At 58.0% G+C, this 18,394-nt stretch overlaps 1 protein-coding gene across 1 annotated transcript; it reads right to left on the bottom strand.

Annotated features, from left to right (window-relative positions):
* Window positions 1-399: 399 nt before the first annotated feature.
* On the bottom strand, window positions 400-12,680 carry CCND3 (cyclin D3). Its single transcript, XM_039565496.1, has 5 exons — window positions 12,273-12,680; window positions 10,737-10,952; window positions 4,628-4,787; window positions 4,105-4,247; window positions 400-1,596 (listed from the first exon to the last, which is right to left on the bottom strand). The coding sequence occupies exons 1-5, from the start codon at window positions 12,468-12,470 to the stop codon at window positions 1,438-1,440; spliced, it is 876 nt and encodes a 291-aa protein (XP_039421430.1). The 5' UTR covers window positions 12,471-12,680; the 3' UTR covers window positions 400-1,437.
* Window positions 12,681-18,394: the final 5,714 nt, after the last annotated feature.

Raw genomic sequence — 18,394 nt, 5'->3', positions numbered from 1 at the left:
CTCCCAGCAGTGGGACTACTGCGAGTGAACACCAAACCACTTTATTCTTAAATTAAAAACTCATTTATATATATATATAAAAAAAAGACATTTCCTTTTGCACAGCCAGGCTCTGTCCCAGCCCTCCTCCTGCTCGCAGGAGGCAGCGGCTCCGTGGGTTTCCAGACCAGGCAGGCTCAGGGAGGAGCAGCAGCCCCACCTTTTTCTGCCTGATTTTTGTGGTGGCATCCAAAAGGGAAGATTTCTATCTCCTTTTCCATGTGGAGGACAACAGCCACGGGGCCACGTGTCCAGAGGTCCCCAGGTGGCAGCAGCATCTGCCTCCCATCCCTGCGGAGTCTCCGGCTTCTCCTGGTTAATTCCACTCTGTAATGGTTTTCTCATAGAAAAGCAGCATTATTTTTTTTTTTTTTTTTTTTTTTTGCATTTTAAAACACTTTTTATACAAAACTAACAGGATCAACAACAACAATACAAAAATGCAGGAATTGCTTTTCCAACTCAAGTGCGCAGCAGTTTTCCACCCTCTCAGGAGGCAGCTCGGATCCACGTGGATGAACACAGCCCCCCCTGTCCTGAGTGTGATCCGAAATCCCTGCCCTGGAAGAGTGGAGATGCATCCCAGACTATAGCAGCACATTCAAAGGTTTTCCCTAAATCCTAGTCTGATGCCTAAGCTACCAAAGGACCACCCAGCCTCCGAGTGAGGGTCTCCCACTGCCCAGGGAGCCAGGGGAAGGGCGAAGGGAGAAAAGGCACTTTTTTGGGAAGGAGAGGAGAGCGGCATCCAGGCCCCACCCCGAGGAACGCCAGCTCTCCTCCCTCCCCGTTTCCCAGCAGTGAACAATAAATTAAGCAGCCTCCGTGGGCCAGCGGAAAAGCCGAGGGGACAGCACCCAAACTCCTCCCAAGGCGCGGCCGGGGAGCGCGTCCCCAAAATCCCACATCCAACAGCAAAAACAAACGAGCCCCACGGGTCCTCTCCAAGCAGAAGCAGCTGCACAACTTCCCCCAGAGCCATGGGAACGTGGCACGAAGCGATCGGGACCGAGGGGCCACCAGGCAGCTGCTCCACGAGCCCCGTGGCCCCACAGGAGCTGGGGGTGATGAGGATTCGGGTCCTGCAGGGCTGGATCTCCATGATTTTTTGTCCCTCACGGGGTTGGAAGTCACCATGAACACCTCAGAGAGCCGGGGAACACCAACAGAGAAACAATTCCAACTTCATCCAGGCTCCTGCTCCCCGTGCCCAGCGTTCCTGTGCCCTGGCACCACCTCGGTCACTCCCCCCTGGCCACCTGCAGCAGCTCCAAGCGCGGATCCCGCTCCACATTCCCAGCCCGGGAAGGGCCCCTCGGAGGTGCTGGATGAGCAGGGGGGATGCGGCGAGCTGGGGGTGTCCAGGGAGGGGCTGGAGCTCTCGGGAAGGGCGGCTGGTCACAGGTTGACGTCGGTGACGTCCGTGGGGGTGCTCGTGGGCTGGCTGCCCCCGTACGCCGCCGCCTTGGCGCTGAGTTCCTGCTGGGATTGGGATGCCTGCTTCAGGCTCTCGGCTAAGGCCGCCTCGATCTGCTCCTGACAGGCCTTCAGGCAGTCCTGGAACAGGGAAACACACGGGAGGCATCAGCTCCGTGCTCCTCGGGGCTGGGAGCTTGAGGAAAAGCTCGGAGCAGCTGCTGGGCTGCGCCTCTGGCCCCCCCTGAACACGTGGGGAAAGGGGATTTTCTCCGTCCAGGGGCATGCCCAGCTTGTCCCTCCCCAGGGAAAGCCCCACACTCTGGCTGGCCGGGGGAGGACCTCCCTGCTGACCCCATTCTGCGGGAATGTTGTGTCCAGCAGCTTCCCGAGGCACCCCGGAGCCGGGGTGTGGCTTCAGCAGCACGGCAAGGGCAGCTCTGCCAAACCTCCCAGATCCCGAAGAAACCTCCCCAGCCCCTCCAGCCCGGCTTTCCCAGAGCTCGGGGCGGTCCTGCAGCAGAGCTGGGCACGGGAATTCTGCTGGGTGCCCCTGAGGCAGCGGGACCCTCCCTGACCCAAAATCCACCCTACATCAGCAACCCCCATCCACGCCGGGAGAACGGAGCTTCTCACAAGGTTTTCACCCTCCTGTCCCCTCTGTGACACCCCCCAGGGGACCCAGAGCAGGGGGACACGCACAGGAAGGCGCAGGGGGCTGCCAAGAGCAGCAGCACTTGCCATAAATGCAAACCCCGCTCTGGTTTTTCCCCCACGAGCTGTAAGCAGAGGAGGAAACTCCCACTCGGACACCCCACAGGCACGGCCCAGCGCAGCCCAGCCCGGTGACAGTTTGCACCTCACGGGACATTGTCACACCCCGAAATCTCTTACCAGGAATCCGCCAGCGGTTCTTAGAAACTGACAGAGGATGTGGTGAGTGAAAATAGCAACGCCTGGCTCCCCTTCCCCAGCTCCCCTTCCCCGGCTTCCCGTCAGCGCAGCCTCCTCCTGCCCTGGCGCTGCCTGGCCCGAGCGCCACGGACACCCGGCCGGCCATGGGCTGTCCATCATCATGGATACCCAGCCATGGGTTGTCCATCACCATTCCCCAGCTGTCCATCACCATGGCCAATGTATCCCTGGGCTCTCCATCCCCATTCCCAGGCTCTCCCTCACCATGGCCACCCATCCCAGTTCTCTCCGTCCCTATGGCCAGCCCATCCCAGTTCTCTCCATCCCTATGGCCAGCCCATCCCAGGCTCTCCATCCCTGTGACCATCCCTGAGCTCTCCACCAGCAATTCTGGCCGAAATGCCAAGGCCAGCCTGGCCACACCCAGCCAGGCTCCCGCTGGCCACGGCGCTGGCCCAGCCCTGCAGCCCCATCCCACTCAGTCCCTGCATTCCCAGCACTGCCCAGCCGGGCCTGGGAGCTGCAGGACGGGGATCGCTCCTCCAGAGGGGAAACTGAGTCACAGCCCAGGGACACCGCAGGGCTCAGGGAGAAGCAGCAGCACTACGGGCAGGGGAGGCCGAGCCCAGGTGCTCTCCCAGGATCCCAAAACGCTGTGGACACATCCCAGGAGGAGCTGCCATAGTCCTGCCTGGGCTGGGGCTGTTTGTGCAGCACCCCGCACCTGGGCAGGGGGGCGCAGCAGATGCTGGGGAGGGACAGGAGGGGACAGGAAGGACAGGAGGCTGCTGGGCTCCATTTCAGCTCCTCTCCCTCACAGAGCCCTCCCTGCTTCCCACCTGTTCCCTGCTGCAGCTCCAACCCGGAGCAGGTTGGGAGCAGGTGGCTGCACTGATTCTCTCTTTAAAAAGGCTCCAGAGAACAAAAAAATTCCATCTGCACAAAGGGATCGGGAGCCTCCTGCCCGGACAAAGCCTCGTGGGCAGCCACCCCCCACTCCTGATGCAGGTCCTGTCAGGGGACTGTAACCAACCCCGGGCAGGAGAGGAGATCAAAGGGGAGAGGAAAAGCTCCTGACTGGAGCGACCTGGAGAGCCCCACAGGATCCCTGTCCCTGCTCCAAGGGCGGTGGAGGGGCTGGAGAACCCCCCCCATCCTGATGTCCCCAAACCTGGGAGGTTCCATGCCCCAGTCCCCCCTTCTCCCTCCCCCAGCCTGGGCACCTGCAACCGGACACTGAGGGGAGCAGATGCCGAGCCCGGCGTGTCCCTGTCCCCATCCCGCCCCGCAAACCCGATCCTGCCAACACCTGCCCAGGCAGGGAACAGATCCTGCCCTTTGTGTGGCGTTTCAAAGGCTCCCAGCCCACCCCGAGCCCACCCCGCTGTGCCCAGGCAGGAGCAGCCCCGGGGCTGTGTTTGGGATCATCCCACAGCCCTTGGTTCTCCTCAAACCAGGGCAGCACCGTTTGAACAGCACAACCCCACGGCATCCCAAAGCAGCTGGGGTTGGAAGGGCCCTCTGGAGCCCATCCCTGTGCCAAGGCAGGGTCACCTGGAGCAGGCGACACATCCAGGTGGGTTTGGAATTCTCCAGAGGGGGAGACTCCACACCCTCCCCGGGCAGCTGCTCCGCTCTCCATGGAAAGCTCTTCCTCTGAGGAGAGGGAGGATTCCCAGCAGCGGTTCCGTTCCCTTTCCACTCCCGGTACCATTCCCGGTGTCCACCACTCACCACCTCCGTGCCTGTGATCCCGGCCAGCAGCTCCGTGATGGCCTCGCCGCTGAAGCCGTTCACGGACAGGGTCAGGCCGTGGATGGCGGCGCCGATGCTGCCCGTGGCGATCATGGACGGGGGGTACATCACGAAGGTGTAGTCTGGAGCAGGACAGGGACACAAGGGCGGCAAGGGGCCGTTAGGAAGGATGCATGGGGGGTTCGGGAGCGGGATCTTCCCTGGGAAGCGCGGGAGGGCCTCACAGAGGGAAATCCTGCAGGGGCAGGGAGAAACTGGGATGGAGGAGCACGGAACAGGCTGAGCAGCAGGGCCAGGTCTGCAGGAGAAGTCCTGAGGTGGGATGGCTCCAGAAACTGAGGGAGAGGCTGAGAAAAGCTAGGATTCAACCCTGGACACCCTCCCACGGGCACGGCAAGAGCCTGGCATGTGGCCCTGCCCTCCTGGCATCTTAGAGCCCCCAAAAGAGGTGGGGAGCCCATCCCAGGTGTGCCAGCACCCCCGAGCCCAGCCCGGCACCCACCTGTGGCGCAGAGGGCAATGAAGGTCTGGGCGTGTTTCTTCACCAGCTCCACCTTGTCCGCGGGCAGCGGCAGCCAGTGCAGGATGTGCGCCAGGAAATCGTTGGCGATCACCGACACCAGGTCCCACTTCAGCTTCTCCAGCACCAGCAGCTCCCAGTGCTGCGGGGCAGGGAGGACAGGGCGTTATGGGGTCGCTCAGGAGGCTCCAGGGCCAGCACAGGACGGGGAAGGGAAGAGGGAAGAGGGAAGGAGGGGCTGTCCCCGCTCTGTGGCCGTGGCACAATTCCAGCCAGGGGCTGCTCAGAGCTGGGAGCAGAGCTCAGAGGAGGAAGCAATAAATGTGGATTCTTCTTTCCAGGGATTAGCCCTGGACACTCCTCGCTCTGCAAGGTGCTGGGACAGTCCAGGGAGGGAAAACCAGAGCAGGGAGCAGCAGGAACATTCCCAATCCCTTCCCCACTCCCAGGAGGACAGGCTGATGTCCGGGCTCCCAGAACAATCCAGCTCAAGGGTGACAGCCAGAGGGGACAGAGCTGTCTCTGGGGGCTGTGCGTGCCCCACAAACCCCAGGGCAGCAGGGAATTAATTCCCAAGGTGGGAATGCAGCTTTTTTGGAAGAGAATTCCCCTCTTCTCCACCAAGAGAGCCTCCAGCTGTGCTCAGAGCATCCCCAGCACGGCACAGCCACCCCAACACCCGCTGGGGCTTCCCAGGTGCTGCCAATGCCTCCATCCCAGCCTGGGCTGCTCCCTCCCAGCATCCAGCAGGGATTTCTGGATCTCCAGAGCAGGCTGGGAGCAGATGGTGGAAGGCTGGGAGTCCCCTGAGTTCCAGCTGGAGCTCCTGCACCTCCTGAGCCCCTCCTGGCCCTGCCAGCCCCGGGCACTGCTCCGGCCAGGGCCAGGGCCAGGGACAGACCCTTGGCAGGGCCAGCCCCCAGCAGGCTCAGGTGGTGCCAAGGTGAACACAAGGAGAGCCCCACTTGGAACGTCAGCACGAAATTTGGGATGGCTGCCCTCAAATCCCGGCTTTGGCAAGGCTGGGGCAGAGGCTGAACCCAACGCAGGGGGTGACACTGCCACGGACTCTCAGCAGAGCTGGGACTTCCCAGGATCTTTCCCTTCCCACCCCTCTCTGCAGCTCCCAATTCCCCCACAGCCCAGCCACGGTGATTTTCCCAGCCCCTTTTCCCCTCGTGCTGCGGGTCAGCAGCAGATCTGGGCTGGGGGCCCAGGGAGGCCACGGGAGGTGTCCCCAGGTCCCTCCTGGCCTGGAGCAGGGGGTGACAGGGGCCCTGCTGGGAAAGGGAAACCCCCTCAGGAGCTGAAGCTGAGGCTGCAGAGCTGGACTGGGGTTCGGGCCAGGTGTCCCCAGTTCGGGACCTCGCCCTGCCCAGCACAACATCCCCTCTTCCCCCCGAATTCAGCATTCCAGGCAGAGCTGCCAAAGAGCTCCAGAACGGATGGAATTGAGGAAGTGACACTTTTTCCTACGCTCAGATCTTCATTTTCCCCTTTTTTTCTCGTTGTTATCCCCCTTCCCCTTACACAACAAACCCGCCCTGAGTTGCTCAAACGAGCAGAGCAGCGTTGCTCAACCTGCTCCAAACCCCACCCTGGGCCCGAGCTGCCACTTGCCAGCCCCCACTTTTCCCCCCAGGAATCCGTTCCTGCCTCCCACCTCCCAGATGGATGCCAGGACTGGGAGTTTTTTTAAGCCAAATCCACGGGATAAAAGCAAGAAGGAGCCTTGGAAAAGAGCTCCAGAGCCTGAGGATCACCAAGAGCCTGGTCAAGGAAAGGATTGGGGCAGAGCGGAGGGATCCACCTTGGGAAAAGGAGGACAGACGGGTGTGGAATGTCCCGAGTGGGAAGGGACCCGCAGGGACCGTGGTGGGTGCGGCCACACAGCCAAGGGTCACGGGCTCGGGCCAGTGCAGAGCTCTGTCCCCACTGTCCCTCACCTGGGAGCCTCCAGAGGGTTGGGAAAGCTGGTCCTGCAGCAGCCCAGGCTCCTGGGAAGGGGCACAGGGCACCTCTGGCAGTCGCTGCCCCGAGCTGGGAGCAGGGCAGGAGCAGGGCCTGGAGCTCCCTCCTCACCCAGCAAATCCCAAAGGGATCCCTGAATCCCAGGGGAGCTCCCAGCACCTTTTATTCCCCCAGAGCCACCAGAGGCACCGACACCCTCAGGGCTGTGACAGAGCTGTCCCTGCTGGGATGTTTTGTCCCAAAGCCCAGCAGCAGCTCCTTCCCAGCCACAGGTTCCTCATTATCCCTCACTCCCCCTGTTCCAGGGATATCCCCGTTCCCCTGAGCCGGGCAGCGCCGGCCGAAGGTGCCAGGGACTGTCCCCAACCCGCGGGATGGAGCTCAGGGAAGCCTCTCCTGCCCCTCTCCTGCTGACCCCGGGCACTGCCCGCTGCCAGGGCCTGGCAGAGCCTCTGGATCGCTGGATCCAGGTCGGATCTGTGGAAGGAGCAGGACAAAAGCAGCAGGGCCGGGCCAGGCCTGTGACAGCTGACGGAGCCAACATCCTCTTCCTGGCATTCCTCATGGAGTCAGCCCCTGCCTGGGGAGGGGAACAGAGGAAGAAAGTGGGAAATGTCCCTTTGTTTCTCCAGCCTGAGGAGTGAACCGTGCCCATGGAGCATCCCAGAGCCGGGAATGCATCACCCCCCTCTCCTGCCAGCTCCCCAGGGCAGATCTCCGTGGGGCTGGGAATGACAGAGCAGGGTGTGACCACCACCCCCCTCTGGAAGTGTGATCCCTCCTGGAAAACAACAAAAAAAACAAAGGAGGCAGGAAAAGGAAAATTCCCAGGTGAGCACAGTCCTGGTGCTGCCAGCGCCTCAGAGGGCAGGGAATGCCCGATTCCACCCGGGATGTGACAGTGGCAGTGCAGCGCCATCCAGCCCCGCCCTCGCTGCGATTCCAGCCGGGAGCAGAGTTTGGGTTCTGTCCCTGCAGGTGGGAAGGGCCCCTTTGATGCTGTCACACCCTCGGGGCCACCCCTGAGGTCACTCACAGAGGGTGGGGGGAGCTGCTCCCCCACCCCTGCAGCACCAAAATCCATCTGCAGATGGAAAATGAGGGGAAAACTCCAGATTCCCATGGCCTGAGCGGAGTTCAGGATGTGAAGGGACAGGTGACAGCTCTGGGTGGAAAAACGGCCCCATCTGAGCCAGAGGAAGGGGAACACAAACGCTGGAGATTCCCAAGGGAACATCCCTGCATCCTCAACTCTTATTCCCTGATTTTTCACTCCCCACTGCTGCTCCTTCATCATCTCCCTGCAGGCTCCTCGATTTTTTCCAGGGAAGATCTGGCCTTTGGCAAAGCTGAGGGTGAACATTTCTGAGCCAAGCCACAGCAGGAGGACGGAGGCGATTTCCAGCTGCTCTCCCCAAGCTCTGAGCAGCCGAACCCCCTCTCGCCCAGGGAAAATCTTCATGAAGATAAGAAAACAAAACAAAAAAAAAGGAAAAATAAAGAATTAAATTTAAAAAAAAAACAACCCCAAGGTGGGTTAGAGAACGCCCTGGACGGAAATCCAACTTCCTCCGAATGGACAAATCCCTCCTTGCATCATTTCCTTCTCCCCCAGAAAAACTCCAGCAAGGTTCTGTGTCCTTTCTGAAGGGCTGAGCTGGTGCCAAGCATCCCGGCCCGAGGAGGAGGAGGAGGAGGAGGAAGCAAAGCCCCCGGGAATGTGAGCCAGCTTCCTGCGGAGCCGGGATGGCCCCGGGCCATGGGAAGGGAGGCCAGGATGCCCCATTGTCCCGGCCCTGCTGAAGAAGCTCCCCTGGCCCTGCTCTCCCCACCCTCTTCCAGGGGGTTGGGAAAGAGCAGGGGATGAGCACAGAGGGGGAAGCAGCAGCTCCCGGGTGTTGTAATCCAGATTTAACTCGCTCAGGCCCCACAGCCAGGGTAAATCCTTCAGATCCCTGGAAATTCCCTCTGTATCGGAGCAGGATGTGCTCCAAAAAGGGTGGAAATCCAGGGAAGAGGACTCTCCATGGGTGTTGTAATCCAGATTTAACTCCCTCAGGTCCCTCAGCCAGGGCAAATCCTTCACAGATTCCTGGATATTCCCTCAATTCCCTCTTTATTGGAGCAGGATGTGCCCCAAAAGGAGTTAAAATCCATGGAAATCCAGGGAAGATCTGTAATTTAAAATAAACTCCCTCAGGTCCCTCAGCCAGGGCAAATCCTTCACAGAGCCCTGGATATTCCACTCCACTCCCTCTATACTGGAGCAGGATGTGCCCCAAAAGGGGTTAAAATCCATGGAAATCCAGGGAAGAGGACTCTCCACGGGCTGTGGAGATCTTGAAGTGCCTCAATTCCCCTCCCTCAGGGCCAGGCTGGTTCCTGATGCCTCTGCCCAGCCCTTGGATAACCAGGAATAAACCCCCGCTCTGCTGAGGGCTCGCATTCCCATCAGGAAAGAAGAAAGGGATCCAGTTTGCCTGGAAAAGCCCCCAAAAAAAGCACTTTTGACCCCCCAAATAATTAATAAAATAAAGCCATTTTCATCCATATCAACCTTGGAGTCAATCAAGAAACATCCAAGAGGATCCTGGGGGGAAAAAGTGGAGGGAAGGAGAACTCCAGGACTGAGACCTGCAGGATCAGGAGCGACAAACAGGGAGCAAACGGAGTTTTCCTCCTCCATCCCCAGCTGCCAGGAGGAAGGAGCAGGGAAGATCAGCACCGTGGCACTGCCTGGCCACAGCTTCCTGCTGAAAAACCTCAGGGGAAGGAACAAAACCGACCCTGAGCAGGCAGGAATTACCCCTGGAGCCTGGGAATGAGGGAGAATCTCCAGGGATGCTCTGCCCCGCTCTTCACCTGCTCAAGGTTGAGCTGGGAACAGCAAATCCTCACCGAAAATCACCAAAAAAATCAGAATCAAACCCAAGTGGGACCCAACTCGGTGCTGCAGGAGCCACCAGGACCGGCTGTGATGTCCCTCAGGGATGGTGACAGGACTCAGCATCCAAGGAAATGAGAGTTTCCTGTGGGCATTCCCACCCCTCACCACACTCCTCAGCTCCTGAGGGCTAATTAAGCCAATCGCCACCCACTAATGACTTCAGGCACAGCGTTCTGGAGGGGAGGGGATTTTCCCCAGCCTCTCACCAGCCCTTGGAAAAAACCAGGTTGAGCTCAGAGCTCCCCAGTTCCCAGAAGTGCCTTCGAGTCACACCTGAAAGTTCTGTGGGTTCGCTGCCCACCTGGGGCACGGATCACGCTCGGATCACCCCACCCCAAAGAAACCAGAGGTTCTGAACTCGGTGATGAGTAACCCCGAGAAGTTCTCGGAGGCTGATGGTCCCCAGGGATGCTCTGTCACCGGGGGGAGGTGACCAGTCCCTCCTGAGGCCCCAGGAAAAAGGGGTTTTCTCCCATTTCCTCCCTCGTGGCTGAGGCTGAGCTCCCAGGTTTGCATCTCGGAGCTTTTATCAGCCACCCTCAGCAAACACACTTGGCCTTCCAATGCCTCAGAAGGGAACTTTCTGGATGCAGGATGGGAGAAGCGGAGGGGTAGGGCAGGAATTCCACCCATTCCCCCACCACCCTGGAGCACTGGGAAGAGGACTCTCCATGGAGATCCTGCCCAGGGATCTCGCAGTGCCTCAATTCCCCTCCCTCAGCGCCAGCCTGGTTCCTCATTCCTCTGCCCTTGGATGACCAGGAATAAACCCTGGAATAAAGACCCAGGAATAAACTTGGGGCTCCAAGTGACCTCACCAGGAGGGTCCCAGCTCAGAAACCCCCTCCCCCTGACCCATTTGGATTGATTTTTCCTGCTGCTGTGGATGTGAATCTGCCCCATTCCCCCCTTTGTGCAGCCGGGGGAAGGCAGAGCCGCCTGAGCCAGTGCTCGGAGCCTTTGAGATGCCACTGGAGTGAGAGCCCAGAGTGACAGCCCAGCGCTGGCACAGGGAACTTCCTCAACAACCAGGATGAGACAATTCTGCTTCCCAGCACGGGGAGAGTGGAAAAACCTCTGCCAGCCGGGCAAGGAGGAGGGGAAGGCAGAGGACGGGAACAGAGGTGATGCCAAGCGGGATGAGGGTGCTGGGAGGGGGCACGGGGCGGTTACCAGGAGCTCCTGGGGGGTGATGGAGTTGTCTGTGTAGATGCAGAGCTTCTCCACGGTCAGGGGCATGGTTTCCCTCAGCTTGGAGGCCAGGAGCATGCACACAGCTCCCAGCAGCTGCAGGTGGTTCTTCTGCACGGGCACCGAGGACAGGTAACGATCCACGTAGTTCATGGCCAGCGGGAAAACCTCTTCCTCACACTTCTGCTCCTCGCACACCTGGCCGGCCCCAGAGGCAGAGACACAAGGGAAAAGGAGGTTTTGATAAGCGTGGGACTGCTCAGCACAGCTTCAGAGCTGGTGTTTCACACTTGTCAGGCATCCTCGGAGGGAAGGAGCCACAGGCATGGCCCTCATCACATCCGTGGCGTTGCACCGGCGCCTCAAGGCTTCATCTTCCTGTGGAAAGCAGCAGAGCCGAGGTGCAGCTCCAAGGAGTGCACAAATAAGACCGAAATTGCCTGATTTGGCCCCGTTTCTGCTGTGCCCGGCTGGGGATGGCTGCAGCCAGCTGGGCAGCAAAGCTGCCACCCCTGCCCTGGGGGATTGGGAAGCTCTGGAGCAAAGGAGCAGCTCCAGCTGGAGAGTGGAGAGCGGGATCCAGGGCTGGCAATTCCACCTGGAGCGCTCCAGGGACACGAGGAGCATCAATGGCAGCACCCAAATCTACGCCGAGTCCTCCAAGTCCCCTCCCTCAGCCACCAGCAGAGTCCAGGAGCTCCCGATTTCAGCCCTGTGCTCTTATCTGCCACCAGTATCACAACACTTGTCATCTCCAACTTCCTTCTTTCGACACAACCATAAAAATATTGTGGTTTCTCCTCATTCTGCAGCGAACACCACCCTCCTCCTCCCAGCCGCGGCTGTCCCGGCCATGGGGACAATGACACGCAGGTCGTGACAGCTGCCAGTGGCACCTCGCTGCCTTTAGGGCTCCGCAGGAGCGGCTTCCAAAGCGGCGTTGATCTAAGGAGCCTTCTTGAAAAGGGGATTGCGGGAACAGAGCAACAGCAAGGGGGGAAAAGCCCTTTACAATGAAAATCTTCATTATTCCTTTTGAAGAGCTTCCTGCAGCAGCGGCTGGGGGACAGGCACGACCCATCCCTGCAGAATCCCGATTTATTGAGACTCTTCCCTGCGACCCCACCGTGAGATCCCCCAGCCCCGAACTCCGTCCTGCAGAGAGCCACATTCATTTCTAATTTAGGGAAGTCAACAGCAGCGTTATTATTTCCCCCTTTAAGCAGCGCCTTTGCAGCCCCAGCCCCGGCTCTGCCCTGCAGGGCTGAGCACTGCCCGGAGGTTTTGGGGTCTCTCACGCCCTGGCTGTAGGTTCGGGGCTGGGAATCGCATCTTTTAGCGCAGCCAAAGTCACGGAGAGGCTGCAAAGCGCCTTCCCCACCTGCCTGCGGACCCTCCATCCCCACCGGCATCACCCCCCGCGCCTGAGACTCGAGACATCAGCGCTGGCTTGTCCCGCGGATCGTGCCCTGCAGCCCCGGGCCCCGCAGCACGGGGAATTCCGGTGGGCTCCCGTACCTCCAGCATCCAGAAGGCCAACATCTTCCGCATGTAGGGCTGGATGTCGCGCTGCACGCACTGGAAGTAGGACACGCGCGGGCTGTAGCGCTCCTCCAGGCTCAGCAGGTTCTGCAGCACCCGCCGGTCCCCCAGCAGATGCAGGTCGCGCCCGGCGCGGGGCACACGGGGCACAGACTCCGCGCACAGCAGCTCCATGGGGCGCGGGAATGGCTGAACGGGCGCGGAGGGGCGAGGAAGGGGGGCGGACGAGGGGCGGACAGGGGGCTGCAGGGCAGGCAGGCAGGAAGGAAGGAAGGAGGGAGGGAAGGAGGGAAGGGGACGCGGGCGGAGTGAGGCGCTGCAGCCACCGCCGGCTCCGCCGCGGCCGCGGGACGCCGGGAACTGGCGGCGCTCCCGGCCGAGCCCCGAGCGCTGCCGCGCGCCGGGGGGCGGGGCCGCGCTCCGCGTCAGCCAATCAGAGAGCGGCACCGCCGCGCCCGCCGCGATGAGGGGCGGGGCTATAACCGGCCTCAACCAATCAGAGGGAGGATCGCCGCAGAAGGGGCGGGGTCCCGCCGCGGTGGGCGGGGCCAGGGGCGCGCCGGCGGGGGGGGGGGACAGGGGGACACCGGGGACACACGGACACGGCGCGACCGCCCGACACCACCCACGGCACATTTCCGCCGCGTTCCCTTCGTTCCCCCGCTCCGAGGGGGTCTGTCAGCCCTCTGATTTAATTTTAATTAACTTTTAATTTTAATTTTTTTTTTCAGTGTTGAGTCCTAGAATTTTTTTTTGGGAAGTTTTTCAAGGCTGTGGAAATAATCAGCTGTGCACATGTTTGGAGCCGGGCCGTCCCGAGCCTGCTGGCTTCCAAAATTCAGCCTGGGTGCAGCTCCACGGCAGATAACAACCGCGGGGGCTGCCGAGATAAGGCTTTGTCAGCCTTGGCTGCTGCTCCCGAATAATTCACAATTGTTTGGGAACACCTTTGAAAAGTACGAAGCTGCTCAGTCATCAAAGGAATTTCAAAGTCTTTGGAATAGTTTTGCAGTGTGGCTTCCCCAGCTCTGTGCTGGGACCTGATCCTGCTGCTCCTTGCTCCACCGCAATTCCTTCCTGCTCTGGGAAGCTGCAGACTGGTGTGGGAAGGTCCCTGAGGTTTGTCCCTGGCTACAGAAGCTGCGACTTTGCTGCTGGGAAGGGTCCGAAACCAGCATAAAATACATAAAACCCACACCAGGTTCTCCACACAAAACTCTGCTGTGCAGGGATCAGAGCAATGGAAGCTGCAGAAATCCCGGAGCAAAGCCTGAATCCCAAAAGGATCCCAAAGGGGGCTCCTCTGGACACCCCTGACTGATCCTGCTGGGATATTCCGCAGTAAATGCACTTATTTGTAGGCTGAGGAATGAAAATGTGCCACGACAGCTGCTCCCATACACATGAATGACACTTAAGTCGCTTCTGCCTGGGCCATTTCGACACATTTCGTGCTTCTTTGTCATCTAAAGAGTGTTTTAATGACAAGCAAACACCCCAAATTAATAAGTGCCAGTAAGACAAGACCGAATTCTTTGTTCTGTCAGCTCAGGAGGTTTTTTTTCGGGTTGTTCAAAATGAAAAGCATCTTTGTGATCAGAGGTTTCGAGGCTCAAAGTGCCCCTGGTGACAGCGAACACCAAGGTCACATCCACAACACCCTTCCCACGTGCTGGAATCCCATCCCTGCCCCGGGCAGGTGGCTTTAATTTCCTGCAATTTATGGCAGGGATGGCCAATTTTTAATGATGTCATCAGCATCCATTTGCTGAGCAGCCCAAGGATGATGCAGAACTGGAGGCAAAACCAGGGCAGAGAATCCCATCAACCCCACGAAATTGCAGTGAGGAAGAGGGAATTTTTCTAGGTGAGATCAGAACTCCCAAAAATCCCCTTTTTCCCCCAACTTTCTCTTCACCTCACAAACAAATCTTCCTGCGGCGTGGGCAGGAAATATTTGAGGAATCCATGGGAGAGAGCCCTGTGGATCAGTCAGCTGCTTTTAATCCGGGGTGACCCCCCCACTCCCTCCTCAGGAGCTGCATCCCCCCTTCCTGCAGGGGAAGAGAAGGGCCCCATATCCCACATTTTTAGCAAAAATAGCAGCTCTTGACTCCAGCAAAGGGAAACCACAGCAGTGGCTTCTTGGGCCTTCTGGTTTTGGGGCTGTGTCTTTGGAAATTGAAAGTTTCAGGACTTTTTTCTCCCCTCCCCTCCCCACCGAGACTTCCTGGGTTTCCTCCTGTTCCCGGTGTTTGTGGGGGGGTTGTGGGGGGAAGGGAACGTTGCACAAGCCGATGTTCCTCGCAGATGATGACTGGGCAGAAGCGGTGCCCCTGCGAGCCGCATGAGCAGGCTGGAAAGGCAAAATTACAGACTGCAGGCATCCCAAAAAGCCCATTGTGCATGGGTGTGCGGATGGAAAGGGGGGAAAATTCCAGGAAAACCAAATTTTGGTCGCTGCTGGCCATAGATAGGCGGCTTCCTGGCTCGGCCAAGAGCAGGGCAACGTTAAAAAAGGAAATTCCTTGGGAGTAAAAATGAAAAAAAACCAAAACCCAGTGGCCTCCAAGCTTCCAGGAGCTCGGCCTGGTGCTGTTGATCTTTGCTGAATCATAAAATCAGGATCGTTGTTTGGGAATGTTGACGATGAGGTGAAAAGTGCGGCCGGCAGTTCTCAAAGGGCGGCGCGGATGTGGGGCCGGTGCTGGTGGCAGCTGGTGGCACACGCGGGCTGGGATGGAGCCTAATGCCGTTCATCCACGTTCCTGGAATTGTTGGGGCTGGAAAATCCCTCCAGGATCACCGAGTGCCTGATCCACGCTCAGCCCAGAGCACTGAGTGTGACCTTGTCACCTCCAGGGATGGGGACTCCAAAGCTCCCTGGGCACTTCCAAGGCCTGAGCACCCTTTCCATGAGGAAATTCCTCCTGATTTCCACCCTGACGCTCCCCCTGAAGCCGTTTCTTCTCTGTCCTGTGCCTGTTTCCTGGGAGAAGAGGCAGCACCTTTTCCCCACCAGTTTCTTTGGGTTTTATTTAGTATTTCCCACCCATCCAGTGTGACCTTCCCAGAGCTGAGCCCTCTCCTTGTCCCTCGTCACAGCGCGACCAGGGCGTCACCGGTGACATCAGAGTGAAACTTTGAAGGGCTTGGAAAGCAAATCCAGCGAGCCCAGAGCTGTCAGTGCTGCAGGAAATCCCCCACCCCAAATGACACCCAGCTCCCACCCGGTGGGAAAGAGCCAGGGCAGCGTTTCACACTCTCAGCTTTGAGGAGCTCGTTTAATTTGTCATATTTTCCACCTGTTTTTCCCTAAAACTCCCCAAACCTATCCTAGATTTTGCAGTTATTCCCAGCAGGAAAGAACAAGGGAAACGAGGGCTGGCAAAGTGTCACCGCCTGTGGTGGTCACAAGTGGCCAGGACAGGGGCTGGCCCAGTTTAGGGTCCATCCGTGGGGAACAAGGACAAGAGGGGATGGAGGAAGGAAGGTTTAAATGGGATCTTGGGAAGGAATTCTGCTCTGGGAGAGAGGTGAGGGGCTGTGATGGAATTCCCAGAGAAGCTGTGGCTGCCCCATCCCTGGAAGTGCCCAAGGCCAGGCTGGACAGGGCTTGGAGCACCCTGGGGTGCTGGAAGGTGTCCCTGCCCGTGGCAGGGGTGGGATGGAATTTAAGGTCTCTTCCAGCCCAAACCATTCCATGATTCCATGGAGTTGTGCCAGGAGGAGCAGGCGATGCTGGGACACCACAGGGACACCACAGGGACACCTTGGGCCATCTCAGGTGGTGGCTCCAGGATTCCAAGCCTGTGGCTGAGGCATCTTCCCTGCTCATCCAGCCCTTCCCTGCTCATCTAAGCTTTTATATTCCAAAAGACAGCTTTTTCCTTGATTTAAATCCCTTTATTAGGGCAGGTTTTGGCCCAGTTTGGCCCAATTTTCTCTAAAAATCAAAATCAGAATAAAAGCGGGACTGGTGCTGCTGTTTGGGTTTATGCTCTGTCCCTCACATTGGTATCCAAGAATCCGCATTCCTGGGGTATAAATCCATTTATTCCCGAGTTCCTTAACCAGGATTATTCTAGGAAAAGAAGAGATGGATGTAGGGGAGCCCTTGGCTGAAGTGACTTCCAGAAGAGAGCAAAGAAAAGGTTGGAAAGAGGGAGAATGGGGGAAAAGAGACCTTTTAAACCCAGGACTGAGCCAGCGATTCACTGCGTCTTCTGGCAAATAATTTAGGAGAAAATTCGTGATTTTGTAGAAAATTGAGAAGTAAAATTAAAAAAAAATCATCAGATTAAAGTGATTTTTTTTTTAGGCTTTGCAGTGTGAATTTTGGAGCAGCTGGGCCAGATGTGAATCCAGAGGAGCCAGCCCAGGTCACCTGAGGCAGCTCAGTGTCATTTCAACCTGATTTTGATGAGAAATTTTTTGCCTTCATTTGTCATTTTCGCAGCTGTTGGCTGCCTCAGTTCCCTTTTCCCGAGGAGATCTCAAATGAAATCACATTTTCATTGACTCAAACTCGGAACCAGAGCGAGCCATCCCCAGGTGAACGCTCGGTTTGGCTCCCAAATCAGCATTTTCGAACCAGCCAAACTCAGCTGGGGAAGACACAGAGAGAGAGAGAAAGAAATGAAGGACTGTGAAAAAAAAAAAAAAATGCAAAGCTGAAACCAATCAATTTCAGGAAACAAACTGGGCTTGGAAAGCCCCCGGTTGGGATAAATTTAGGTCATTTCAGGGGATTATCTGTGGTCACCAATTATGCAAATAGCGAAGAAAACCCAGGCTGCCCTGATATTTTACATCGAAAATTCAGCTGTTTCTCCACCCCCCTGCCCTTGTCCATCCTTCCTGCCCTGCCCTGATCTCGCTGCCTGCGGGGGACATCAGATGGGCTTGGGTTTTTTGAAGAATTTGGGGTTGCAGGTTGGTTTTTTATTTGATGTGAGGAGCTCAGGGCTGCTCGGAGGAGCAGCACAAAGGGAATTTCCTGGGATTTGCTGGAGGAAGGAGCAGCCCTGCCCTGCTGGAGGGCTCAGGAATAGGAAAATGCTGGAAGTTGAGCTTGGTGTTCAGTCCACTGTGGGATGGGGGTGCTGCAGCAGCACCTGGATGTGGGAGCATCCAGCCACGTTTTCCATAAGGGAAAAAGGCAGGAAAATCGTGGCTAGAGGCAGCTTGAAGGAAAGGGGAGAGATGGGCTGAGCTCAGGGTGGGGAGGGGGGGATTTAAGCCGGGTGTAAACGGGGCTGGAGGCTGGGCAGGGCTCCTGGGAGAATCATTCCCTGTCCAGGGTGAGTGATGTGAGCCTGGGAAGAGAGGAGAAAGGGGCAGGAAGGAGGAGAAAGGAATAAAAGGAGGAGAAAGGAATAAAAGGAGGGGAAAGGAATAAAAGGAGGAGAAAGGAATAAAAGGAGGAGAAAGGAATAAAAGGAGGGGAAAGGAATAAAAGGAGGAGAAAGGAATAAAAGGAGTCAGGGAGGAGTAAAAAGTAGAAGAAAGGAGGCAGAAGGGAGGAGAAAGGAGTCATGGGGGGGCAGAAAGGAGTAAAAGGAGAAGAAAGAAGAAGAAAGGAGGCAGAAAGAAGGAGAAACAAGTCAGGCAGGAGTCAGGAAAGAGCAGAAAGGAGTAAAAGGGAGAAGAAAGGAATAGAAAGGAGGAGAAAAGAGAGAGGAGTCAGCAAGGGGGTCAGAAAGGAGGGAAAGGAGAAGAAAGGAGGAGGAAGGAGTCAGAAAAGAGAAGGAAGGAGTCAGAAGGGAGTGCAAGAGAGGAGAAAGGAGCCAGGCAGGAGCCAGCTGCCCTGCGGTGCCCCAGCAGAGCCGGGCTCTGACCAGGCTGTGGCAATTCAAAGCCGAATTTCAACCCTGAACTTCCTTCCCCTCCAAGGCTGAGCCCCGAGTGCCCCGCAGGGCATTTCTGTGCTCCCCAGCACCGCTGCCCAGCTGGGCTGGCAGCCCAAACCGGGGTGAACATCTGGATAACAGCTGCAGGTGTTGGGAGCTGGGCCGGCTGCATTCCCGGGATTGAAATCCAGCGGGATGTGCTCCACTCGGGATGGCTGCACACACGGGGATGAATCCGTGGGATCC

The sequence above is a fragment of the Corvus cornix genome, chromosome 26 (genome assembly GCF_000738735.6).
Source record: "Corvus cornix cornix isolate S_Up_H32 chromosome 26, ASM73873v5, whole genome shotgun sequence".
In the NCBI taxonomy this organism is placed as follows: Eukaryota; Metazoa; Chordata; class Aves; order Passeriformes; family Corvidae; genus Corvus; species Corvus cornix.
This window is presented reverse-complemented; position numbering and strand designations above follow the sequence as displayed.

What these genes read in the sequence shown, in the direction of transcription:
- CCND3 (XM_039565496.1), bottom strand. Translation starts at nt 12,470, where the DNA reads ATGGAGCTGCTGTGCGCGGAGTCTGTGCCCCGTGTGCCCCGCGCCGGG. An exon ending in TGGCCTTCTGGATGCTGGAG is followed by an intron (nt 10,953 to 12,272) that starts GTACGGGAGCCC and finishes GGGGCCGGCCAG; the next exon opens with GTGTGCGAGGAGCAGAAGTG. An exon ending in TCACCCCCCAGGAGCTCCTG is followed by an intron (nt 4,788 to 10,736) that starts GTAACCGCCCCG and finishes CCTGCCCCGCAG; the next exon opens with CACTGGGAGCTGCTGGTGCT.